This window comes from Micromys minutus, assembly GCF_963924665.1.
Source record: "Micromys minutus genome assembly, chromosome: 2".
NCBI classification, from domain to species: Eukaryota; Metazoa; Chordata; class Mammalia; order Rodentia; family Muridae; genus Micromys; species Micromys minutus.
In genome coordinates this window covers 22,711,713-22,737,475 of record NC_137971.1, presented here as the reverse complement: position 1 = coordinate 22,737,475, position 25,763 = coordinate 22,711,713, and the positions used below count along the sequence as shown (strand labels likewise).

The 25,763-nt window shown below is 44.5% G+C and overlaps 1 protein-coding gene across 2 annotated transcripts in view; it reads right to left on the bottom strand.

Annotated features, from left to right (window-relative positions):
- The window catches only part of MYOF (myoferlin), a 138,685-nt gene that overhangs the window by 78,680 nt on the left and 34,242 nt on the right, over nucleotides 1-25,763 (bottom strand). For both annotated transcript variants that reach the window (XM_080912654.1, XM_080912655.1), the window contains exons 4-13: nucleotides 17,915-18,023; nucleotides 15,407-15,494; nucleotides 7,365-7,531; nucleotides 6,723-6,851; nucleotides 4,840-4,902; nucleotides 4,710-4,760; nucleotides 4,102-4,132; nucleotides 3,492-3,607; nucleotides 2,636-2,762; nucleotides 500-603 (exon numbers count right to left, since the gene is read on the bottom strand). In XM_080912654.1, the coding sequence (XP_080768780.1) occupies nucleotides 500-603; nucleotides 2,636-2,762; nucleotides 3,492-3,607; nucleotides 4,102-4,132; nucleotides 4,710-4,760; nucleotides 4,840-4,902; nucleotides 6,723-6,851; nucleotides 7,365-7,531; nucleotides 15,407-15,494; nucleotides 17,915-18,023 (985 nt within the window). The remainder of the gene's footprint in view (nucleotides 1-499; nucleotides 604-2,635; nucleotides 2,763-3,491; nucleotides 3,608-4,101; nucleotides 4,133-4,709; nucleotides 4,761-4,839; nucleotides 4,903-6,722; nucleotides 6,852-7,364; nucleotides 7,532-15,406; nucleotides 15,495-17,914; nucleotides 18,024-25,763) is intronic.

The following is a 25,763-nucleotide window of genomic DNA, read 5'->3' as shown; positions in this document are numbered from 1 at the left end:
AGGAGACTGACTAGTACAGTGTGTTCCTGTGTGCTTTCAGATTTGAGTTCTTGTTTAAATCTCTGTGTGACTGCCCTCAGCGATGGACTGTAGTCTGTGAGCTGAAATAAACCTTTCCGCGACTATGGTGCCTTTGATCAGATGATTTTATCCCAGAAACAGAATGGAGACTAGAAATGATTAATGGCTGGTTGGGAATTTTTCCCAAGCTTAAGGGAATTATTGAACCTGAGAAGTAACTACAACAGTCCAGTGCTGGTCTCACTAGTCTAATCTCCAAAAGACAGATTTTTCTAATTTGAGTCCTGTATATTTTTTAATTCAAAATAAGGTTGTGGGCAAGCCTGGCATAGCTAGATTCAGATAACCAGTGTTTCTACAGAGTGGTTCACTGACCAGAGGCTATTTACCAAAGATAACTAGGAATTCACCACCGAGAAAACCATAGCACTTTAAATGTCTGCTCTACGAGATGCACACATTTAGATCACATACGAACCTTTTTCCCAGCAAAGGAGACTTCTACAAAAGGGTCCACGAGATTTTTTTTATCTGCAGTGCCACCAAATATTTCCTTCACTGTTTGTGAGAAGGCATCATCCACTGGAAACGAATGGACCACACCGAGATGTTAAACCTACTCTCTTAAAACAATGAAAATCATCCAACACAATTAAAAAATTCCCCAAATGCATCAAAAGAGATTTAAAAAGAATTGTTTAGGATTCTGGTAGTAAGAACTAGCAGCAAAAATGTTGTTTGTCATGTGTGTGTGTGTGTGTGTGTGTGTGTGTGTTTGTGTGTATGTGGGGGGGGGGAGAGACCCAACTAACATTTTAGGGAAATGCAAGAAAAGCCAATATACATAGTTCTCACACATCAATACATTACAGAGGTACTGCCTCTGTTTCAACAAACTCCAAAGTGGACAGAAATGAATGGAATGGGCCAGTGTGGGAAGAATAACGTACAGCTGAATGTAACCTACTGGAGACATTTCCAAGAGAAAGATGGAGTGGGAACATTGTAGGATCTTTGAAAGGACAGATGGGTTCCCAGGAAAAGCAAATCCCAAAGCATGCCACCTGGGCAACTTGGGGAAGAATTCTGTCCCCCAGAGCCCAGCAGAGGAGGCAGAAAGGATGCTGGGCTTGCAGCTTGGTCCTTATAAATGGAATTTTGTAACTCATTTGCTTAAAAGTGTGCAGTCTTTCAGTGAACATGCCTCGTAATACAGTGGGGACGAACATAGTTGTTGAGACTATACTCTGCTTAACACTTCTTAAATCATTTTTACTTACTTATTTTGTATATGTATGTGTACATGTGTGTATATATGTCTTGTGTATGAGGGCACATGCATTCCACAACATGTATGTGGAAGTCAGAGGAGAAGGCTAGGTGTCTGTCTTTAACTTTTATCTTGTTTTTGAGGCAGGGTGTCTCTTGTTATTTGTCACTGTGCCATGTACTTCAGGTTAGTTGGCCTACCCAGCTTCAGGGCTAGCACCCTGGCTTCCTGTCCTATCTAGTTTTAGGGGTGCTAGGACTGCAGACAGAAGCCATCACATTGAGCTTTTACATGGGTTCTGGAGATCTGAAATCAGATCAAGCTTGCAAAGCCTACTTCACCATCTTCCTGGACCTGCTCAGCTGCTATCTTTAATAGTCCAATTGTAAGCATATTTTTGTTACAGAATTTTACACTGCTTTAGGAAGGGCCACAGAGATGGCTCAGTGGGTAAAGCACTTGCCACTAAGGACCTACAACCTGAGCTTAATCCCTGGACTTGTTAAGTCCAAATTGGGACCCCCCCCCAAAATGGCAGTGCTGGTGACAATGTTCTAAACAGAAGGATCATTGTTGGCTGAACAGAGACCTAAAGATGGGCTTCTGCTTACCAGGAATCTCCCTTAGTTCCTGTGGCTTGCTTTTCTTTGTTTTGCTGCTTTGTGTGGCCTGTCTGCTAACAGCATCTTTTCTCTGGCTCAGCTGTTTCTGGACCATTAATCTCTTATTTTCACTCCACTCAGTCTCTTTCCTTCTCTTCCTTAGCCCTACTCAATCTTCTTCTTCCAGCACTGTCTTCTCTAGCCCTTCTTTCTCACCTGGACCCTTCTTGTCTGCCTTCTCCAATCCTGCTCTTCCTACTTAATCTCTCTCAGTCTCTACTGACTTTTTACATCCTCCTCAGTTCCCAGAAATCCAAGAGGCAACAGCTATGTTTGTCCTTATTATATTATGACACTAGTCGACTAGACATTGGGAATCCATTAAAGGGCCAGGCACATAAAATAAATCATAGTACAGACTACCTTCAAACATCACCTACCTATGGTAAGGACATCTAGTTCTCAGTCAATCTGTACAGCTTATATCAGCTCAAAGACCCCACCCTGATGCCTGCATATAAAATCTGCCTGCTTTTCTGACATTTCCCTCTTTTCTCTGCCCCTTGAGAAACTGTTTGGTCCCAATAAACCTTTCTTTCAACCCACACAGTAGCCCAGTTCAGTGGGCCTTTCAAAGGGGAACCTTTTAGAAGGAGCATCCATCAGTATTCAGAGTATGAGTTCAGCATGCACCATCTCTAAGACCGCTGGAAACCCCGCGCATGACTACAGCAGTACGTACTCTGGGGGATGTCCTCAGCTCGGTAGATCTTCAGCATGAAGGTTACCCACCGGAGGGCAATGCCAGCTGGAAGTAACAGGTTGCTCTCCACGTCATCACTGTCATTGTCACGGTCTCGTTTCTCAGGCTATGAGAGACGCGTGGTCGAAAATCACACATATAAAAAAGAAGCCATTGTAAAAGAAGCCAGAACTACCTCCATCATGATCTCTAATGTTTGGCGCTTAAAGGCTCAGTCATTGATTTTCTTTCAGCCTCAAAACCTCTATGGTATCAACGTGTCAGTGTTTCCGTTTCCTGTAGTCTCATGAGCACCAACACAGAGAATGTGTGCATTCCTGTGTTCTGGTTTCTCTCTGGCCAATCCTGTTTCTAGTTGGCCATCTGCTTTCTTGAACTATCACTAAACCCATCAGGTGGAAGAAAATGGTGAATCTTTGCACCAAAGATGAACTCAAACCTTTCTAGAGACACAATGAAGTTATTAAAAAACATATGTATTTCTTGAATTAAATACTTACTCCTGGGTGCTGTGATGCATATTTGTAATCCCAGCATGTAGCAGGCAGAGACGGAAGATTAGAAGTTCAAAGCCAACCTTAACTACAGAACTATGTCTGAAGCCAGAATGAGCTATATGAGACCCCGACCCAACACTTCCGCTCCCCTCTAAGAAAGACTCTAGGAAGCACCGAGAAGGAATCTGAGCTGCGATAATAATCTGTGATCAACAAGGGACAGCCTGGGGTGGGAGGAATCAGGGCTCGGGGTGACAGTTTGGAATCTGAGCTCCATTCCACAGCCCAGTGCCTTAATTATGATTTTAAGAACAGAAGGAAGAAGATGGGGCACTCACTGGGGGTTCATCTCCGGTTCCCAGGACGAACATGCTGACTTTCATGTACCCTTTTGCACCTGAGCTGGTGTCTTCTGGGTCATTGAGAAGGAGCCATTTCCTCATGACAGCATGGCCTATCATAAAGGAGCAAAAGGAAAAGATGGGCTGGCAGGATTGTGACTTCATCCAGTTCCCCAGGAAGCCCACAAATCAGTGTCTCCTGTCCATGTTCTGCTCACACCTTAGTCCCGCCCTCCTATCCTGGTGTGACTCGAGTTCTATAAAGGCTTCTCAGTTTGATCTTAATGAGATCGTGAGATCATCACAAAACAAAGACATCACCTATTTATGCATGTTAAAATTAAAAATATTAGACATCTGCATTCATTATCAGCCATTGTTTGTTCTGGTTAAGTATCCTCCATATTATAGAAACAGTGTTTGCTTCTTCATGTGGTGGGTTTGGGGGCATGCTCTACTGAAGAGCTCTTTGCTAGCATTTCCGGGGACCTTAGCTTGATCTCCATCACTGAAAAGAAATTTCTTCTGAGATTTCCTTAAGCTCTGGGATTTTCTTCAGAATTAGAGGGAGTTCAGACTTCAAGTTGATGGGGAGGACATTACTTACCAGGTTCATCATAAACAAATCCAACATCAATCTGGGGAAAATTTAAAAAAATAAGTTAAATAGACTTTAAAATCAGTCTTATCACTTTAAAGAAAAAATACATTATATTTAGATTCTATGAGCTTACTTTTAAATTTCCAAGATCTAAATTCCCACATCACCCACTTTGTATCAACATCTTGTCTATTATACAACATATAGAAGACTCTTAATGGCCATCCCACATGCAGACACCAAACCCAGACACTCTTGCTGACAGGAGCCTGATATAGCTGCCTCCTGAGAGGCTCTGCCAGAGTCTGACAAATACAGATGTGAATGCTCAAAGCCAACCATAGGACTGAGTATGGAGATCCCAATGGAGGGACTAGGGGAGGGACTGAAGGAGCTGAAGGGCTTTGCAACCCCATAGAAAGAACAACATTATCAACCAACCAGACCCCCCAGAGCTCCCAGGAACTAAACCACCAACCAATGAGCACACATGGAACCTAGAACCCTAAGATGTCACCAAAATGTGTGCCCTGAGACCCGGCCGTGAATCGGATTTCCTATTAGAAAAGTTCTCACTTTTATGTAATTGAAAGAAGTATACTGTTGTCACTCACCTTAAATTCCCCCATCAGACAATCCGCCCTCAAAGAATGGGAATTATAAACCTGGGAGAAAGGAGAAAAGTGAGCTGACAGCCTTTGTCCAGTGGCCAGTGAACAGCATCCTCCTACCCTTGCCCCTTACCCGGATACTGATGATCTCATCCATGAGTTCAGAGGGTGTGATATGCACATTGTAGAAAAATAGCTGTCAAAACAACACAGAACACATGGGACATTAGCCAGTGACTCGGGTCCAGAGGATCTGATGCTGAAGGCTTGCCTAGAAAACTGCCCAACACTTTCAGAATTAGGTATGGCCGTGTGAGCACTCACCCGTCTCTGCATGCTGGCAAAGGAGGACACGAGAAATAACTGACTTGAGCAAACATGTTCACATAGCACTGGATATTTACAGCTAACTAAAGAGAGGATCTAGATTATTCCGCCTTACCACTCTGACTAAAGTGCGTGCTGACGGCTGGGATGCCCACAGCTCACTGACGTTCTTAGCTCCATCGTTCCTGTCCAATGCCTTAAGGAAAACGTTGCCCATTCAACTGTGGTAATTCCTTCTCAGTCAGGCCTCATCACCCCTTTCCCAGCCCAAGAGAGGTTGAGGTACAAGGACCGCCATGATTGGAAGCTAGCCTGAGTTACGCAGTGAGTTCTAGGTTAGCCTGGGCTACAATAGGACCTTAAATTAAAAAAAAAAAAAAATTACTATTTACTAAAACAAAAACACTTTTTTATGTAGACATAAAAAAAACTTCTTATGTAGACATATTTTAAATAAAAAAACCCAACACTTTTTATCTTTGCTACTACAGCAGGACATTTCTTTCATCTTTCTGGATTGGTTTGTCTGGTTTTGTTTTCTTTTTTTGAGACAGTCTCACTATGAAGCCCTGGCTACCCTGGAACTCACTCTATAGATCAGTCTGCCCTCAAACTCACAGAGATCCACTTGCTTCTGCCTCCCAAGTGCTAGGATTAAAGGCATGCACCACCACCACCACCCAGAAATCTTGTTTTCCTTTTAAGAAAAATGGATTTATTACAGTTTTTCCAAGCTGGAAAGAAAAGTAAGTTCCTACTCTTGACTGTGGCCATTGTAAAATATCCAGAAAACCTAAAGCAAGGCTAGTCTTTCTTGATTTCTGCTTTCTTTCTTTTCTTTTCTTTTTTTTCTTGATTTTTAACTGAATCACTTGAAAGAAAGTTTAGATGTGGTAATTTCTTCCTTCAAAGTGTACTTGTGCCTGTTTCATAAGAGCAAACGTACCTTTGTGCATAATCAGAATGCTGTTATCACACCCCCAAAATGAACAGGTAAGTAATCAATTCTAAGATTTTTCTATATATTTCAAAACAAAAAAATCTGAATTCTGATTTCTTTTATGAATGTAGATAGGAAAAAAGGGACCAAGCCAGAACAGGGGCTGGGATTGGACATTGTAGGGAAGAAGAAAGACTGGGAAAGGCTCAGGCCAAGGAATCTCAGAGCTGTGTCTCCCAAGCCCAGCACAGTTAGCCTCTGAGGGGCTCCCACATTGTTTTCGTTCATGCCCAGTTGTGGTTTTAGGGTACCTGAGATGACCAGTAAAGCATTAAGCACTTTTAAGCACAGAAGTCAACAGAACCAGGCTACATTGTTTATTCACATGGCATCTCTTTAATATGAAATATTGTTGTAGCCAAGCAAAATTTGACCCCTCTTAAAACCTGGATTGCAAGGGAAGATAGTCAACCTTCAGAGTCATTCTGTAATGTAAAGGCATCACCAGGATAAAGGGACCCAGGAGCAAACTGTAGAAATAACAGAAAGACGTGCGTAATTGGAAATCAGTGGCTTCAAGCCCCATGTGGCTCTGGCCCATGTGCTTAGCACCAGAGGCCTGTGCTATACTCCCCAGTTCTTAGCCCTTGAGTTCCCCTCCTCCGTGAACCGGGTGGAACTGGCAGGAGAAGATGTGTACAAACAGGACAGACTGGGTGAGCAGGGCCATGGACTCTCCACCCACTCACCTCATCAAAAAATGGATTGTTCCCTCTCTTGATTCTCGTACGGTGTGTCTGACCACAGATGTGAACTTTCACCACCGGCCTTATGTTGTTGCCGCATAACTGACGGCCCTCGATCACTCTGACGCGGATCTGCAAGCACAGAGGGGTGCTGTTACCAAAGCGCCCCCAGTGTGTGGTGCGAAGGAATACTCGGGTGTCACCTCAGCTCTCTGGCTCATAAGGATGGCTAAAACTGGAGACCTCCCAGTCTGGAAGGGGCCTGTGTCTGATCACAGAGCTGGCCTGGGAAAGGCAGGGCAGACTGTGGCCCATTGCCTGGTCTTCAGCTGCCCCAGCGATGCCCTCATGTTGAGAGCTAATTAAAATGCAGCAGGTACCTGAACTGCTGTTATTCCTGACTAACTAGCCCCCTCCTGCTTCCAGAGAGAAGGGAAGTCCCCATTCCATCCCTCTGAAGCAGCCGGTCTACTTTGACTTGTGCTTTCAGACAGGAGACTCTCCTCTCTGAGTTCATGTCCGTGTATTCTTTTTCGGTAGATGAGCCCCTGTTCATAGGACTATTCGACCGTGATGTCACAGCAGTGGCTGGGACGTGGGCCAGGGGGTGGCAGCTCGTGCACAGAGCAGCAGAGCCCTTCCCACCTGGAAATCTTGTGGCTTGTTGGATAGCATCCTCCGGCTGCTCTTCCCTTTGGTGATCCTCCGAGCAAGCTGAGCTTCCGACACTGTCCCTGATGGCCCCTTGGTCCCAGGGCCTCTGACCATGCCATCTACCCTGTCTTCATCCCCCTGGTCTTCTTCCTCTTCTTCTGAAATACAGAAGGGGAGCCTGTTAGCGATGGTCCTTAGCCCGTGACTGTCCATTGAGCACCCTGGTCCCTGGACTTGTCCTGTTCCCAAGGTAGCAGGTAAAGGAGATGATTTGGTGGCACCAACTGGGAACTTGGTGCTTAGACAGTTTCTCCCAGAAAATGCATTCATGGTGTATTATGAATACACCCTTTGGTCAGACTGTCTTTGCAGAGACAAGAGATCACCAGAGAGCACAAGGACAGTGACAGAAGCATTGTGACCTGGACCGGCTAGAGTGAGTGAGTGCTCACCTCAGGAGCTAGCCTGAGGTCAGGGGTCAAAGAGATGAAGATATGCTATGGAGAACCAAGTATAAAGATAAACTTCAAGCTCCCACCTGCTATCCCCAGGCCCTGCTTCTCACTGCTTCTTCCTCTAGAGACCAACTGAGGAGCCATGTTGGGATCCCACCTGCTCAACTTCTCAAGTCACAATTGCCAGGCTCACCAAGATGGCCCTCATGGTCCTTTTACTGAGCAGCATGGTGGCCATATCCTCCTCTTGTCATTCTGTTTGTGACTTCAACATCCATCTGTCCTCTCCTTTACCTCCCAGTCACTCCTCAGATTCAAGGGAGAAAGTTTCCCCCATACAGCAGGTTAATGTCCTCACTCTCTGCTGTCCTTTAGGTCCTTCTCCACAAATGTCCCCTGACTCCTAAGGTCCCCAGGAGTCCTTCTCACTGTCACCTTCCTCCTGCCTTTAACCCTCAACTACATGCAAACTTTTCTTTCTCTAAAACAACACACTCAGCTCTGCCTACCACCTCTCCCCTCTTTTAGTCACTAAGTCTTTAAACCTTATTGACAAACTTTAGTTTTTTTTTTTCTTACAGAGACAAAAAGGGTATGGGAAGATGGTTTAGTAAAATACACCAGTGCTGAGGAAATCAAAGACAGACAAATCCCTGGACCTATTGGCCTAGCTGACTCAGTGAGCCCCAGATTCAATGTGAGAGTCCCATGTCAGAGTAAGGTGGAGAGCAAATAAGGAAGTCCTCAGGCATTGACCTCTAGCTGTGCAAGTACACAGCGCACACACACACACACACACACACACACACACACACACATGCATGTGCATGCGCACACACATGAACACATGCCAAAACTTCAAACTCCTAGTTATCTATAGAATATAATCTAAGAGCGCCTAAGAGATGAAAACCAGCAGCACTTGTCCGTTATACCTTCGGTTTCTGAAGCTCTTTCTTCAGGGCTGAGCAACAATACATGTTCCATGCAGGAGGCGGGAACACCAAGGCCTTACTGAACACACCCTTCTGCACACTGTATCCTTAACATACTAGTGCCTGTGCTGCCATGGCACACTAAGGAGAACCAGGCTTGGATGTGACCCAGAGCTACAAACAATGACCGACTGTCATGACGACAAAGGACAGTGCCAGACTAGGAATTGCTGACTCAATGGGTGTAGGTCTTCCCAGCACTATCCTAACAAAGATCTGCAAACTGGGTGGCTTCAAGCAATGCTCTCTGGCAGCTTCAGACTCTGAAAGTGAAATCAGGTATTGGCAGAAGCATCGTCCACATGAAGCACCTGAGAACGAGTCCTCCTGCCTCTTCCCACGCAGCGGTTCCTAGTGGTCCTTAGCAACCATGCCAATCAATCCAATCACTCCCTGGAGTCATGTGATCTACTCCTTGCACAACCAAGTGCCCTTAGTCCATCTTCTCAGAACACTAGTCATAGGATTTAAAGTTGGCCATAATCCAGGACAGCCTCATTGTAACCAGCCACATACACATTCTGTTTCCAAATGATGTGTTCTGAAATTTCACATACACATGACTTTTTAGGGAACATTACCCAAACCACTGGAGAAGACATCTCTTGGTGCTTCCTAGTTTGCTCAACACTTCTACACAGGCAGCCCCAGTCCTTACCACCTACACCATCTTCCTGCCTGGCACCCCCTTCATTTCTTCAGCACTCTCCTAGGCTTTCAGGTCTCACATTGTGGTTGCCCAGCATATCCTTCAAGCCCTCTTCTCCGTGCACATTACCCACGTGCTTGTTCGACTCTGAACATCATATTCTCCCTCTGAACCTAGGCAGCTCAACCTACCTGAGAAGGGTACACACCATCTCCACTGCTCCCACAAGCGTTAAGTAGGCTTCTGGGGCTTCCTGGCTATCCCCAACATTTCCAAGACAACCTTTCCTTGACTCCTGGCCTGAGATGTAAGCCACAAGGCCAAATCAGTTCATCTTTCTAACTCCTATGGTTTGCATTGCTGAGAATGTGCCTGGAATAGGGCACTAGCTGGGCAAGCCTTCTACCGCTACGCTACGCTCCCAGCCTCCAATAGCCAGCAGTGATTCTTACCTGGAAAATGTCCTCCATTAACAACCCTGCCTATTTCACCGAGATAACAGAGCCCAGATGCACATTTCTCCCTGTTCTTCATCTACAAATTGCCATCCTACTAACATACATGTTCTCTCCTGAAATACCAGTGACTCCCAGCTTCAGACCAACTATCACACTTAAATACATCTTATCTCCTCTTGCTATTTAAAACTGGCTTGGACTACACAGTGGGTCCCAGGCCAGCCTGGGCTGTCATAGAACCCTGCCTTAAAACAACAACAAATAGAACTCCCTGGTTAGAGACCCCTCTGTGTCATTTAATACTGTCCCCTGGTGTTTCAAGGAATCAGAGAGATTGACAATGGAGAATAGACCAATGCTAAGAATCTGATCTGCTGACTCATCATAGATCAGAGTGCTCATGCCCTTCCCCTTCTCCATCCCTTCTTCCCTCCCTCCTTCCTTTCTTCCCTCCCTCACTCCCTCTCTCCCTTCCCCCTCTCTATTTCTCTCTCTCTCCTTGTGCCTCGATTTTCAGTTTCCTGTGCAAAGGCCATTCTGCTTCCTAACATGACAGTGGCACTTATTCAAATTCTCAAAAGCTTTGATCGCCTGTGCCCTTCTTAAATGCTAGTAACTCCTTATGTGACCCTCGTCTAACGAGTGATGTTTCCATGAATACCTGGGAATGGTCCCCATCATAACGTCAGCAAGTCAATCAAATGAATTATCTTCTCCCCAGAAACTCAGTAGCAATATTTTTGAAGACTGCCACTATGGGCCGTCCTGGTTACAGGGACAGTTTCTACTCGGCACAGAAACGTTGGCAGTGCTCAGACACTGTACGCTACAGTCACGTTAGCCTTTGGCACCCTAACTGACTCCTGATGGGTGACAACTGCTCCTCCTTCTAGGCATCCTATTCTTCTCCTCAAGGAAAAGATGGCACACTTTATCATATCTGCAGGCCTCCAGCATCCCCATCTTCCCTCACACTGCTAGGGTGGGAGAGCCTGGCAACAGTTCCCAGGGTGGCCAGCCACCTAGGGATGAACTGAGGAAGAATGCTTGCCCAGTCACCTTGGCCTTCTTCTGTCTCCTTTAGGGTATCACACGTCTCTCCTTTCTGCCTAAGCAGTCACTGGTCCATGACCCACTTAACATTCTGTTCCTAATAAAACAGCTTTCATGGAAAAGCCTCTTCCCTGCCAACCCTTTGTTCAGCATTTACCATTTTCCTGTTGCTACTGTGTTGCCTTCCCTTGATATTGATAATAATCTGACTTCTTATGATAAAGTCTGGTTATGTGTCTCTACTGGTTAAGGCAGAGTCTTATGACTCTGAAACAAAGGTCACTGTAAAACCAGAACAAAGTGTTGGTAACATTATCTTTAAAGTTTAAAAATATAATACAGAGGGACTGGATAGATGGTTCTGTAATTAAGAGCACTGACTGATCTTCTAGAGGACCTGAGTTCAATTCCCATCACCCACAAACATTCACATAAGTGTCTCCCAATCACCTATGATGGGATTTGATTTCCTCTCTGGCATGAAGACATAACATTCATAAACATAAAATTCATATACATAAAATAGATAAATAAATAACTCTTTTAAAAGAATTCTACCAAAGAAATACAATACAGAACACGAAAAGAAGAAACTTGAAAGCACAGAAGGGTAGCATAGCAGCAGATGTTTAATTATAATGTTTCTGATTTCTTTTCTTTGTTTTGTTTGTTTGTTTGTTTTATTCTTATAGACATAATATCATACACCCCAGGCTGGTTCTAAACTCTTTATGCAATCAAAGCTGGCCTTGAGTCTATGATCTTCCTACTGTGCTCTTAAAAGCCAGAATTACATCACAGCCACAATTAAGCTTACAATGCATTCTCAGACACTTATATCCTTCGAAAATTGTCACTCAATAAGATCAAATAATAAATAAATAGTAGAAGGCATATTTTTTAAAAAGCCGGATTACAGGCCTACTCTACCTGGATTTTTTTAAAAGATTGATTGATTTATTTATTTTTATGTGAGTACACAGTAGCTGTCTTCAGACACACCAGAAGAGGGCATCTGATCCCATTACAGATGGTTGAGAGCCACCATGTGGTTGCTGGGAATTGAACTCAGGACCTCTGGAAGAGCAGTCAGTGCTCTAACCACTGAGCCATCTCTCCAACCCCCTCTACCTGGATTTTCATTGTTGTTATTATTTGTTTGTTTGTTTGTTTGTTGAGACAGTGTGTTGCTATGTAGTCTTGGCTGGCCCAGCACTCACTACAGAGCCAAGGCTGCTCTTACACTTCTGGCAAACTCTTGCCTCTTAAGTACACCTCTTACAGTGTCTTTTACAGCAAACATCACCACATCTAGATTATGTGTCTGGGCTTCTGAAATGTTAGAAGTCACATAACTGTGCTACTGTAAGATAGTCATTATATTTCCATTCCAACTCTTGAATAAATAGCAGTTAGGTGCCCAAGAAACTTATGACATGTCACGTTACACACACACACACACACACACAGAGTAATGAAGAAAAGAATTTAACAAACACTGAGAGACACAGACGTAGGAGTCATCCTGGAAGCATGTGCCTTTGGTTGCACAAGCTGTACCCCAGTTTCAGACACATTACCTCATAAGCCTGTAAACGTAAGGTGACTGGATAAACATGCAACATTTGTTTGCCTCCTTTTTGGAGAAGAATTTATGGCTGTGGCTGGGCTGCTGTTACTCAGTCTATCTTATCTTCCTAGTGATGGTGAGCTCCTCGGGGCCAAGCACTGCCTTTTTTTTATCTCTGCATGCAACTTATACAGGTATCAGTAACTGTTTTCCTGAAGTCGATCAAATTTACCTTCAAGCAAAAGCACATTTTTTTTTATTCATGAAATGAGATAACTTTGAAATATCAGAATCAGGCTATGAATGAATCTTGCTTCTCTTCAGTTGGGCAAAGTGCATATTGAACAGATGGCTCTTTAAAAATAGATGTGAGCCGTTAAAAATAGCTCATTCTGGTAACAGAAATGTACTCTCTATCTAGCTGACTGGAGGAATGTGAACATGTTGCCATGGTAACAAGTTTCTAGACTGCCAAATCTTTAGACTGGCTCAGTCCATCTTTCTGACATAGGACCAGTTTCTGAGGCAGTCTGCAAGGGGACACCTTTGACACCACACACTTTCAGTCAATCATTAATGCACTCTTTCAAAAGAAACTTCTGCGGTGTTCGATTCTTTGGTCAGAACTAGTTATTTTTTCTCCAGCTTGCAGAGGGCATCCTTCGACCATCTGACTTTTGTGATCTATCACTAAGATGTCACCCTCAGCAGCAGCAGCCACCATGTGAGTGGACACCTTTAACACCACTCAGCACTGTTGGTAGCTGTTGGCAGCTGTATCTCAGGAGAGTGAGATTTTTTTTTCCTTTTTGTGTCTTCTGAGGTCTTTTTAATAAGCAGATAATTTCTTTTGTATTAAAAAAGATAACAAGCTACAATTTTTAAATTTTGAAAATATCTATATAAGGCAAGGGAAACATTCATTACTTTTATACAAAATGACAATTCTTTAAGAGTTAGTTAAAGGGGTTATGATCTGGGCCCAATATTCTGTTTTATATCACTAAAGTGTGCAACAGTAAAAAAAAAAAAAAAAAAAATGGTTTTTCCTAATAAATAAAAATTAGTTCTCTCTCCTTGTTTCTCTGTGTCTCTGTGTCTGTCTGTCTGCTGTCTTTCTCTCTCTTCCCCTTTCCCTCCTTCTCTCTTCATTCCCTTTTTTGTACTTCCTCAGATAATGGACTTTAAGCCTGGGCATGACATCAACATTCTGAATGCTGCCTCTGACGCAGCCTTGGCAAGTAATAATAACTTTATACAACAAATAACACGAACACATATAGGTTAATGAAACATACTCTTTGTGTAAATCAAGAAATTTTACTTTGTCATATTACACTTACACTGTCCCCTGACACAGCCAGCTCCTTTTCAGTACAGTGATGCGGTAGGGTACAGGACAGTGATGCAGTAGGATACAGGACAGTGATGCAGTAGGGTACAGTGATGCAGTAGGGTACAGGACAGTGATGCAGTGGGGTACAGTGGTGCAGTAGGGCACAGTGATGCGGTAGGGTACAGTGATGCGGTAGGGTACAGGACAGTGATACAGTAGGGTACAGTGATGCGGTAGGGTACAGTGATGCGGTAGGGTACAGTGATGCGGTAGGGTACAGTGATGCGGTAGGGTACAGTGATGCGGTAGGGTACAGTGATGCGGTAGGGTACAGTGATGTGGTAAGGCACAGTGATGCGGTAGGGAACAGCGCAGTGATGCAGATTAGCACAGCGCAGTGATGCAGTAGAGCACAGTGTATTGATGTTCTTTCAAACTCAATTTCAAAGACATCAAGTGCTGATTCATCTCTACCACCGTCCAGCCCTTCAGGCCAATTGGAATGGTGGGAATCTTTGTGTTAGACCTGGCCAGCGTTTGCCCATGGCCTGCCATTGAGTGTCAGGGAGGCAGCTTCTTGGGCCTGGGTAGACCCTCCAGTCTACTGTGCTGCCAGGACACCAGGCTTCCACAGATGACATCATGCCAAGTGTGAGACACAGCCTCAGGTAAAGGGCATCTTGGGAGAGGGCTATTTCTTCCCTGATAGGGTGGGTCATTTCTAAGGAAGCAGAGATTGCTATGACAAAATCATATTTGTGGCACAAAGTAGTGTAGGTTTTTGTAGCCAATCTAAAGAGGCAAAATATCTCTCCACTATATTTAGCATAATAAACAGCTTGTTCTGGAAACTTCCCTGTTTCATTGGGACAAAACTCATTTTCAATACCACTGTTACCCTGCAGAAAAACAAGGGAAGTCAAACTCCCTTGTGAAAGGGTGGCTTGTCTGGTAGAGGCTTGAAGCCCAGCCCAGAGGCCCCAGGCCAACTCTGTCTAGAATGACATCTGATGTCAAACAACCCAGGAGGACAAGTGGCTTGTGCTGAAGCAAATGAATGACTATAGTTCTGAGAGGGTGTTTGGGGAAAGGAAAGGGGATCAGGGCTCCGAGAAAGAAAAAGAGGCTCCAGCCCAAGGGTATTGGCCGTGAGACAGGCACCCGAGAACACATCTCAGCCAGCACACCTTTGGGAGCTGTAAAATATAAAGGCTCTTGAACCTCACAACCTGAGACTTTGTACTCAGTGGAAATCAGAAAGCTGAAGCAATATCATAATGGTTCTATGGTCTGTGTGCACTGGGCGGCTTACTTCGAGAGTGCCCACCTTTGGAGCTGTTTCATCCTCCTCTCTGCTGGGAAGACATTTTGTAAATAATTGCACCTGTCTGGTGGGTGGGGAGCTGTGGGCACTGTAAAGGCAGAGTTTGTCTAGAGAGTCTCTTAGCATGGTTAGCCAATTCCCCTGGGGGAACAGTCTCTTTGGCATGAGAGGGCCATAAGGAGGGTCAGCTTACCTCCCACACCTGTCACACTGGTCCCGCTTGGATCATTTGGATGTGGAGCTGAAGGTGGGGTATAGCCGATCACCAGGTCAATGGTGGCCTGAGAAGAAAGAATTCATTGCACAGAGAGTCAGCGCAGGGGAGAGACTATTACAGACTAGTTCATCGTGGGTAGATGTATTGGAAGGGCTGGGCATGAAAGTGAGACCACAAAGGTGGGAAAGGCAATGTTATGTTGGACTAATTTTATGACTAACAAAGCAGTATATAATAGCACAATCATAAGAGAGAATGAAAGGGGAACTGGGTCTGATTAAAGAAAAGACAAATGCACAAATCATGTAATTAAATGTAGTTGTCATCTCCCCATACGTTAACTGTGATCCCAGGAAACCTAGGAATCAAACAAAAAGGCAACAGCACAGAGCTTGTCTTTATACTTCACACACCTATAGTACTTCAAAAAAGTTTGGTAGAAAAGTTAAAAACAAAACAAGCAAACCTGCCCTTCTCCTAAAGGAGCAAGGATGGGAACCAGAGCCCCTGATATGCTAATGTTCTTCCACTGAACTCTATCCTCAACCTTGAAGAAGGGTTGCTAATTTTTATCTCACCAAACACATGCCCATTGACTATCACAATCATTTCATAAATGAAAGGCATATTAATTCCTGATGTGGGGAAAGACAAAGGAAATCCTTTACATATGAGGATTCTCCACCCCAGACCCCACATACATCAGGTTAGAAGATAAAATACAAGGAAGGGCTGGAGAGATGGCTCAGTGGTTAAGAGCACCAACTACTCTTCAGAGGACCCAGATTTGATTCCTAGCATTCACGGGCCGTACTGAAACTCCAGTCTCAGACACCTTCTTCTGGCCTCTGTGGCCACCGTATGCAAGCAAAATACCCATTTACGTAAAATAAAAAGTAAAAACAACTAAAGAATATGAAATACAGGATAAGATATTCTAATACTTAGGACACAACTACACTAAAAGTGACTCATTGTCTATCTGAAGTCCAAATCTAAGTGGGCCCTCCTCCTTCATTTATTGGTTTTGCTGTGGCTAATGACTCTCACGTATGCATGTAGAGACACATACATCTGTATCGCTCTTGTTTTCTCTTGTCTGCTGATCAGTGAATGATCCCTCGCGGATCAGCACATTCCATGCCTGAGACTGGCCTGGGGACACTGAGCAGGATATTATGAATATTTTGGCTCATAATGTCCATAATATGTATATGGATGTGTGTATTAAATAACCAGTCGCAAAAGCAGCATCTGTGACTACTCAGTGAACAGACCAAGGTTCAGTATGAAGGCTGTGTGCAGGCACCACGGGGCTCAAACATAACATGAGAAATTGTGCTTTAAAACCGAGCACATTGCTATTTTACATGCGGTGGTCCCAGTTGTTTCAGAACTCCTAGGGATGCTTAGTGACCTCAGTGGGGGTGAGGGGACCTCAGGGGCAGTGCCCATCTTATATATCTTATATGTGTGTGTGTGTGTGTGTGTGTGTGTGTACATGTGTACCAAAAACAAATAACAAGAAGACAAACAACAACAAAAACCCAGCAATCCAAAAACAAAACAAAACCATGGCATCCTGTCTTGCCATGACACCATTCCTCTCCTATGGGTTTTGGGTAGTCAGATGGCAGAGAGCGTTTTGAATGTGTGTGTTATGATCAGAATCCTGATTTATGGCTGGCCTCGGAGATCAGCACAGCCTCACTGGCATCCTGTTCCTTGGATTCCGAGAGGCCTCCCCTATGTTTGCACTTACAGTGATGCCTCTAGTATATAAAAAAAGCCCAGATTCACAAGGAAGGTAAATTGGTTTGAAAATGGGTTAGAGGTCATAGGCTGAGCATGACAGCATTTGAAGACTTCTCAGTAGTCATATAGCATCTACACCTGCGTTACTTAGTCAATTTTTAAAACATATTTTGGATGTTTTTTAGACCCAGAGTATCATTAGGTATTCCTGACTTTTTGGGATTCACGAATAGATGAAACTCTCAGAAATCATCCTACCTTGACCTCCCAACTGCTGGGAACTTTGAATTCTGATTTTATGTCAGACAATATATACTCATATAGAGGGGCTGGGATCAGAAGACGTTCAGTAGCAGTGTGGTGATAAACACAATGATATTGCCATCTTAACACAAGGTAATGCACACCTTTGGTATGTTAGATACCCAACCGGAAGGCTTGATTTCCAGAGCTAGGTGCCAACACTTACATGGACATCACTGAGGTAAAATCAGAGGGGTCCTGCTTACCATATGGAATTCTGTCGAATAAAATCAAACCTCAAATTTGCTGATTCTGTGACTGAAAATTGAAGCTAAGGTTCATATCATTGTCAAATGGATTCATTTATCATAAAAATAAACTTCCAGTATTTTGTGTAGTGAGCTGATTGTCAAACTAAAGTCTTTCCTAAATGGTTTTTTTTTTTTTAAACCATCTTGCTCTGTCTTTCCACAGAAAAGCACTCACCCCAGTGTCTTGTCCCTTTTCGTTTAGCAGGGAGGTCTGTTTGTAGGGCAAAGATCTGTTCTGGTCCCCGATCAGGTCCTTCAGGGAGACAGTTGCTGTGCCAATTAATCTGCAGGGGAAACAAGAAAGCACACGGCAGCTCAAGTGGGAGCATCCACGGGCCATTAGAATATCCAATACCCTCACATTCGTTTATCCTTGTATATGCTCTGGCAGGAAGGCAGGTACTCTAAAGAGACATACATCCTTTCCTTAACCATCAGACTACTGAAACAATGGTACCCAAGAAATTGGGATTCTCTAGGGGCCTTGTGCAAAGAAAAGAAAAAAAGTTAAAACATTGTACCAGCCAGAAAAGGAACTTGTCCTCCAGGAAGAAACTTCCCATAATTGTGACAACTGTCAGACTACCTTGTATCAGAGATTAACAGTGATAGGTCAGTGATGGATGGGACCACACCTTGATCAGGATTACTTAGTTTTTCATACCTGTCACCCCCTATTAGACTTAAACCTCACATCAGCACCCCAAAGATGGAGTTGGGAGTCCGTTTACCTCTATTTGTTTCTCTTCCCACTGTGTTCTCACAGAAAAAAACCTCCTTTCTCTGCCTTTTGCTATTATGTGTCTCTTTCATTGGCTTCCCAGGAGGAGTGGCTGAGCCTCACTTGTTAGGGTGGCCTGAGCCCAGGCTTTGACCCTGACATCTCCAATAGTATTGTCATTAAAACCACAAGATAACTAATGTGGGCCAGCGGAGTATTTCACAGTGAGCAGAATATGTGTTCCTTCCCCATGACAAGGACTCATCTGAGGTTCAAACTGTAATGCCCCTGGAATTCTGACCATCATGAATGAGGGAATGAGGGTACAACTGAATACCGGCCCCCAGGATCCAGAAATAGGGAGATGTAAGGAAGACTTCAGTAAGCAAAGAAAGCGGTCCTCTGTGATGGGGACCCAAAAACTGCCCACTGAATATTTCCCCAAGTCAACCTTTCTGAAGCGTTACTCTAAGACTGGGCTTCTAGATGTCGACGGGACTGACTTGTTAGCCTATACACTTTGCAGCAGCTGTTTGAATGAGGATGCACTCCCTGCTCTCTCTTCCTGGGCCCTGGAATCACCCAGGTCTCTATCACCCCTGCTCCTGCTCCCTGTGGCACAAGACTGAAAACAGGAGAAAACGCAACTCTGTCTCTAGCATATGCTCCCCGGACACGCCAGTTGCCTCTTCTGCTCACTGCTCCAGTCCCATGGCAGGCACTTAAAAGGTCTTTGTGGAATAGTAGAAAGAGTGAAGAAGTCTACAACTATTGCTAACGAATATAGAAATTTTTATTTAATTAACACATGTTTTAAAAGTTTTTTTAAAGAACCCACATCCACTGAGAGTTACTTTATATTAACATGCGTAAAGGTGAAAAAAAATAATCCATGAAAAATTGTCTAAACTTGGAGGAGGTGACCTGGAATGTGGGTGGAGGAGGGGACCAGAGAGGCACAAAGTTGGGGTGTGCTTTTAGCTTAATGTGCAGGCCACAAAGTTGGGATAGAGAAATAGGAAGAATGTCTGATTACTTCTAACTCGCCTACATTTGCAATGACATATTAATGATGAGTAATGTTATAAAACAGAATATCACTAACATTAAAATAGAAAACTAAGCATTAAGCCCCAAGTTGTGGAGGAGATGGTTTTTGTGTTTGTGATGCTACTCAGGGCCTTACATGGTACTAGACAAGCACATAACCACTGAGCTACATCTCTAGGCCAAGAGAGATTCATAGTTCTGTTCATTCTGTTTTGTGCTGGGGAAAGAGTGAGTAGTTTGAATGAAAATGGTCTCTATAGGCACATATGTTTAAAAACTTGGCCCCTAGTTGATGGAACTATTTGGGAAGGATTAGAGGGTGTGGCCTCACTAGGGGGTATGTCATTAGGAGGCAGAGCTTTGAAGTTTCAAAGGACTTGCAATTCCTAGTGGGCACTGCTCTCAGCCTCTTGCTTGTAGATTGAGATGTGAGCTTTCAGCTGTTTCTGCCATCAAGCCTTTGCTCTACTATTATCTAACCTGAAACTCTAAGCCCAATAATGTTTTATTTTACTATATTGCCTTGGTCATGGTGTTTTGTCATAGCAATAGAAAAGTAGCTAAGACACAGGAACTAAGTAACCCAATATGTACTTGAACTCAGTATATAGTCTACGTTGGTCACAAACTCATAATTTCTTCTATCTTTGCATTCTAAGTATTTGCATTATTGTCATGTACCACCATGCCTGGCAGAAGAGCATATATATGTATGTACACACACACACACGCACACACACACACACACACACACACACACACACACACACCAAACATGGCAGTACACACTTATAATCTGAGCATCCAGGAGACAGGGACAGGGAGAATCAAGTGTTCAAGGCTAGCCTGAACTGCACAGTAAGATCCTGTCTCTCAAAAAACAAATCCCCAACAATAGCAGATGGCAAAGAGATTGATGTTTTTTCATGTAACTCTAGGCAATGTGTACTCACAGGCATAAGTAATAGGCAGGAAATTTCACTTTATAGAATGCCGTTCATCTTAGAATATATTCTTTAAAACTATGAAAGTGGGTTTGGAGGGCAGTCCTTGCCTAGTATGCACAGGGCCTAGAGTTCAATCTTTTGCACCATTGGGGCAAAAAAGAAAGTAAAGGTTGAAGTCAAAGTGAACATATCCTTTTTGAAGTCTTGCTGTTGGTGTAGATATACCATACTTGGAGGTACAGGTGTATATCTAGGTTCTCAGACCTTAGAACCAGGACAAAAACATAAGTGTGAATCTGTAACTCACCAAATACCTCAGTGAGTCCAAGTTCTAACCTGCCTTACTCTCTGGGAATAGAAGATTCCATTGCACAAGACCAGAACATCACTGCAGTTTCAGACAGTTTTCCCAGTAAGCTGGACTATTTGTACATGGATTCTGGAAGAGTGAACTCTCTGATACAGGGCTGTATACACACACAGCTCTCAGCACACAGGGACTGTCACAGGTCCTCATCTTTTCTCACATAGCACAAGACAGCCCCTAGCCAGCAACAGAAAAGGCATTTGCCTTCAGAAAGACGAGTGAGTCTTGCAGCAGTTAGGGTCACTAGACAGGGCTGAAAATGGATAGAAACTTTATATAGTACATTAATGAATGTTAGCGTGTTAAGACAATTTGTATACTGTGAGCATCATTTTCTTCTTCCTTGGGTTTGATGCCTCTAACATGATAAGGACAGAGAGATACCCCCCACTCCTCCTTCACCAGACAAAACGTCTACCCTACCCACCCACCTTTCTCCCACAGCCCTCACAGACACCTCAGGAGAGCTTTGATTCATGGTTTTTAAAGGGGGTGATCAGCTGTGGTGTGGACCAGTTGAGGTTTTTAAGAATAATAAAATGGGGTTTGGGGTCAGTAACGTGTTTGCTGCAAAAGGAGTTGAGTCCAGTCTTTGTACCCATGTAAAAGCTTTACAAGTGGGGTGCAGATTTGTAATCCCAGTGCTGGAAAGGTGAAGATGGGGTTAGGAGTCCCTGGGGCTTGCTGTCCAGTCAACCTAACCAATCAGATAGCCTGGGGGCCAGTGAGGGGGAGAATTTATCTCAAAAACATGACAGTTTGCTCCTCAGGAGTGACACCATAGGCTGACCTCTCGTCTCCCCACAACTGTCTATCTGTACACATGACCATTCACACAAAAATTAGTACAACGTAAACAATTTAAAAAGATAAATACAAACAATAACATGCTTAAAAGTCATCTCCGAGGGTTGGGGAGAAAGCCTAGTGACCTGAATTTGATCCCCGGGACCCATGTTAAGAGCCAGATGTGGTAGCCCACCCCAGTATCCCCAGCACTCTGCCCGGTGGAAAGCATGGGCCGAAGCTTGCGGGCTAGCTAACATGTGGTATGTATGCAGAGACGGAACTAAACCAAGCGACACCCTTCTTTAGTGAGGTAGAAAGTGAGAACTGACTCCCAAAGGCTGTCCTCTGGCCTCCACATGTGCACAGTGGCATGTACACACACACATACACACACACTTCATACATCATAGGGGCTCACACCACATACTTACTCACATACACACATCACAGGGACTCACAAGACACACTCACTCACACAGACTCACACACACACACATACACATCACAGGGACTCACACCACATACTTACTCACATACACACATTACAGGGACTCACACCACACACTTACTCACATACATACATCACAGGGACTCACACCACACACTTACTCACATATGCATATCACAGGGACTCACACCACACACTCACACAGACTCACACACACACACACACATACACACACATATCTTAGGCACTCACCATACACACACACACACACACACACACACACACACATTCCAATAGCCATTCATACCTTACACTCAACACACACAGAGACTAAAATGTGTTCTCTTCCTTTTCTTTTAAGGAAAACCCATCTGGCTTTGTCTAAATGTGGTGTTTGTCTGGTAAGATGGGAAACGCATGTTATCCTTTAGTCTGTGATTTGGGGAGTCATTCTGTGAGTAAGATACTAACATCACACACTTGAACATGTACTGATTTGCTTTTGTCAAAGCCAGCTAGAGCCAGAAGAATTTGGGCCTCTTGTCAGTGGTAAATCTATCTGAGAACAGGCAAGGTGTTGTGGCTAGGCCATGCGGAACTGAACGGAGGCCTGGAGTGGGGCTGAGCCAGCACCTGAGACCAGACCAATGCATCTCACACATTACCTAGTGTCCTAGGGAACAAAACCACCAGGTGGAGAATAATTCCTGTGGTAGCCCAAGTCTCTCTCTCTCTCTCTCTCTCTCTCTCTCTCTCTCTCTCTCTCTCTCTCTCTCTCTCTCCCATTAGGCTTATACATATGATATATCCTCACAGGTTAGGCTTATACATATGATATATCTCATACATATCTCATATTTAGAAAACTACTCTATGTTAAGTATTTTTTTCTTGCTTTACCAGCTTTTGAGGTGTTTTATAAAACTTCTGGAACTGTTTTGAAGACATCATAATGAAAGACAGGGTTTCTGCCTTCAAAATTACAATGGCACAAATCACAACTAATTCACACACAGTATAGAGGCAAAAATGAAGACAGCGATAGAATAAGAAATACAGTAAAGTCACACAATACAGTGGGGACAGTAGGGCTTGTGGCTAACCGGAAAGAACGGACTTGAGTGCACACAAAGCCTGTCTGCTCACTTTTGAATGCACTGAATGGCTGGTAACCTGTGCTGATCCTGTCTTCTGGGTTTCCTTCCCCAGACAAGGGCAGTAACAGATGACTGGGCAGGAGTGGGGACCAGTAAAAGGAACCAATTACGTACTCTAACCTCAGTTCCTTCTTTTAGGAAGATGGAGTCCCGTTGCTAAGGTTTGCTTTCTCATCATAAAATTCTGATGGTTTTGTTGTGGGGGAGGGCATGTAAAAAGAAAACTTGATGTGTGTGTGTGTGTGTATGTGATGTGTGTATGCATGTGTGCGTGTGTATGTGGGGGGGTGTGGTGTGCTTATGTGCGTGCAAAGACTGTGTTTTGAGAAAAGCCTGGAATGACTAATCTTGGAACTATTTTGACAGTGAGGCTGAGCTGAGAAAGATGCAAACACAGATACAGCTTCGGAGACCTTTGACTGAACTGAAGAGACCCTGCTGACTGTCAGCCCGGCAGTCCTACGCCTGACCTCGCCTCGCAGATCAGCCAACCAGGCCTATTTTCTAGGGCGTTGCCTGGATACAGAAAATGCTGAGGACACGGGGAACGATAACTTGACCTCCTACACTCGGGGCAGGAACAGCTCAGTCTGACTATTAGCTGGTTTCCTTTAAAGGAGGTGACACTCGGCCTAGGATCCCCGTTACTAATGAGATACTGTAAACAGGCCAAGATGATAAGATGTGAGGGTAACGGGGACGATCTGCCCTGCGGTTCACAGAAAAATAAGAGTCTCTCATGGACTGCTCCCAAGGCTCTAACAGATGGGCCACCGTCCCAAAAGGAAACTACATGGAAGAAATGCCAAGGTCTGGGTTCTACAGCTCTCCTCAGGGGGCTAACAAAGCTCCAGACGCATCGGACACCAGAAGAAACCCAGGTCACTAGTCCTTCGGTCTGTGACTGACATGGAACTCAGAGTCAGGCCTCTGTGGACGACGTGAGACTACTCCTAAGCAGTGGAAATGACCTGGCAGCTACATGTTATACCTGGAGCCTGGGGAGTTGAGAGCCGGGCTAGCTCACTTAGTTAAGTGGTGTTGGTTATGAATCTCCTCATCACCGTGTTCATCTGGAAACATACAATTGGTTTTAAAAAGAGGAATGGAAAAATTTTCCCCCACAGCCTGGGCCCCTGTTCACAGCCACATGCCTCTGTGGTGAGTAAGGACCCTGCTGGTTGAATGGCTCAGCTGGGATGCTCACATAGACAGCTCACCAGGTCCCTTCTGTGTGCAACAGGGACATCACCATGGGGGATTGCTGGAAAATCCCTTCACACACAAAAAAAGATCTGTTGGAGGCTTGAAAATCAACTGGAGACTTGCTGCTTCTCGTTCTAGGGACTGTAAACAGCCAGCCCTGCCATTCTCTGGGAGGAATCGCAGCCAAAATAACTTTCCAAACCGCAACAGTTCCCAGGTCCCCCGAGGAAGATCTGAAAACACCAAGCTATCTCATTCTTCCAAAGCCCTGGCTCTGCCTGCGTGAGTTTGTCATTTTGGCCGGGCATGTACTGCTGTGAGCCATGCCAGTGCGGTACCACTTTGTATGGACTGCCCACACCAGTGCCCATCATATTCCTCCCTGGTCCTCAGAATAAGGAGGCAGCTAAGCATGCCGCTCCTTAAGACAAGCCAGACTTCCAGGAGAAGCAAGGCCTCAGACAAAGGCTCTTTGCGAAGCCAAACTTTCTCCTAGAAACCTTTTCCTAGACAGATCTAACAAAGGACCCTGCTGAATATAACAGGTTCCCACCCTGGAACCTCTTCAATCTGATTGAACACATTTAATAGCTGATTCGACTCTTTTTATTCCTCCACGTGACTGGCCTGCCTCCAGCAAGAATCCTGTTAGGTTGGTTTAGCCAGAATTTCCCTATCCCATATATTTCCTTTCGGGAATATTACCTCCACCGACCCCTCCCTGCCCCTTGGCTGTAAGTTCAATATGGCTGAGCCATGTGGGGTCTTGAACCCCATCTCTCTCTTCTACTGGAGCTCAGCTGGCACTGGCTCCTCTACCTGTGGTACTCCTGCTCAACAAGCAGTAACAAGTGACACAGAGTGGTTTCTTCCTGGACAGAGCTGTCATGGTACCAGAGTCCCATGCCAAGGGGAGAGCCCCTCAAAGGGCTCTTCCTCAGTTCTCCCAGTCACTTGCACCAGAGGGGACCGTCCTCACTAGTCTCTGATTCTCTTCCCACTGTCCCTCAGAATGCACCTCTCAAAGTTCCCTATAGCAGCAGCAGCAGCAGCAGGTACGTGCAGATTCCCAGAGATCAGAGTTGAACTGTTTCTTAAGGCGAATCCTTTTCTTTCCTTTCATTTTTCTTTTATGTGTATGAGTGTTTTGCCTACAAGTATATTAGTGCACCCCATGAATTCTTATTGGTCATAGAGGCCAGAAGAGGGAGCTTTGGTCCTCTAGAGCTGGAGCTACAGATGGCTGTGACCCGGATGCTGGGAGCCGAACCCAGGTCCTCTACAAAGCAAATGCTCTTACCCATTCACCTCTCTGGAGCCTTGAGATGACTCTTATATC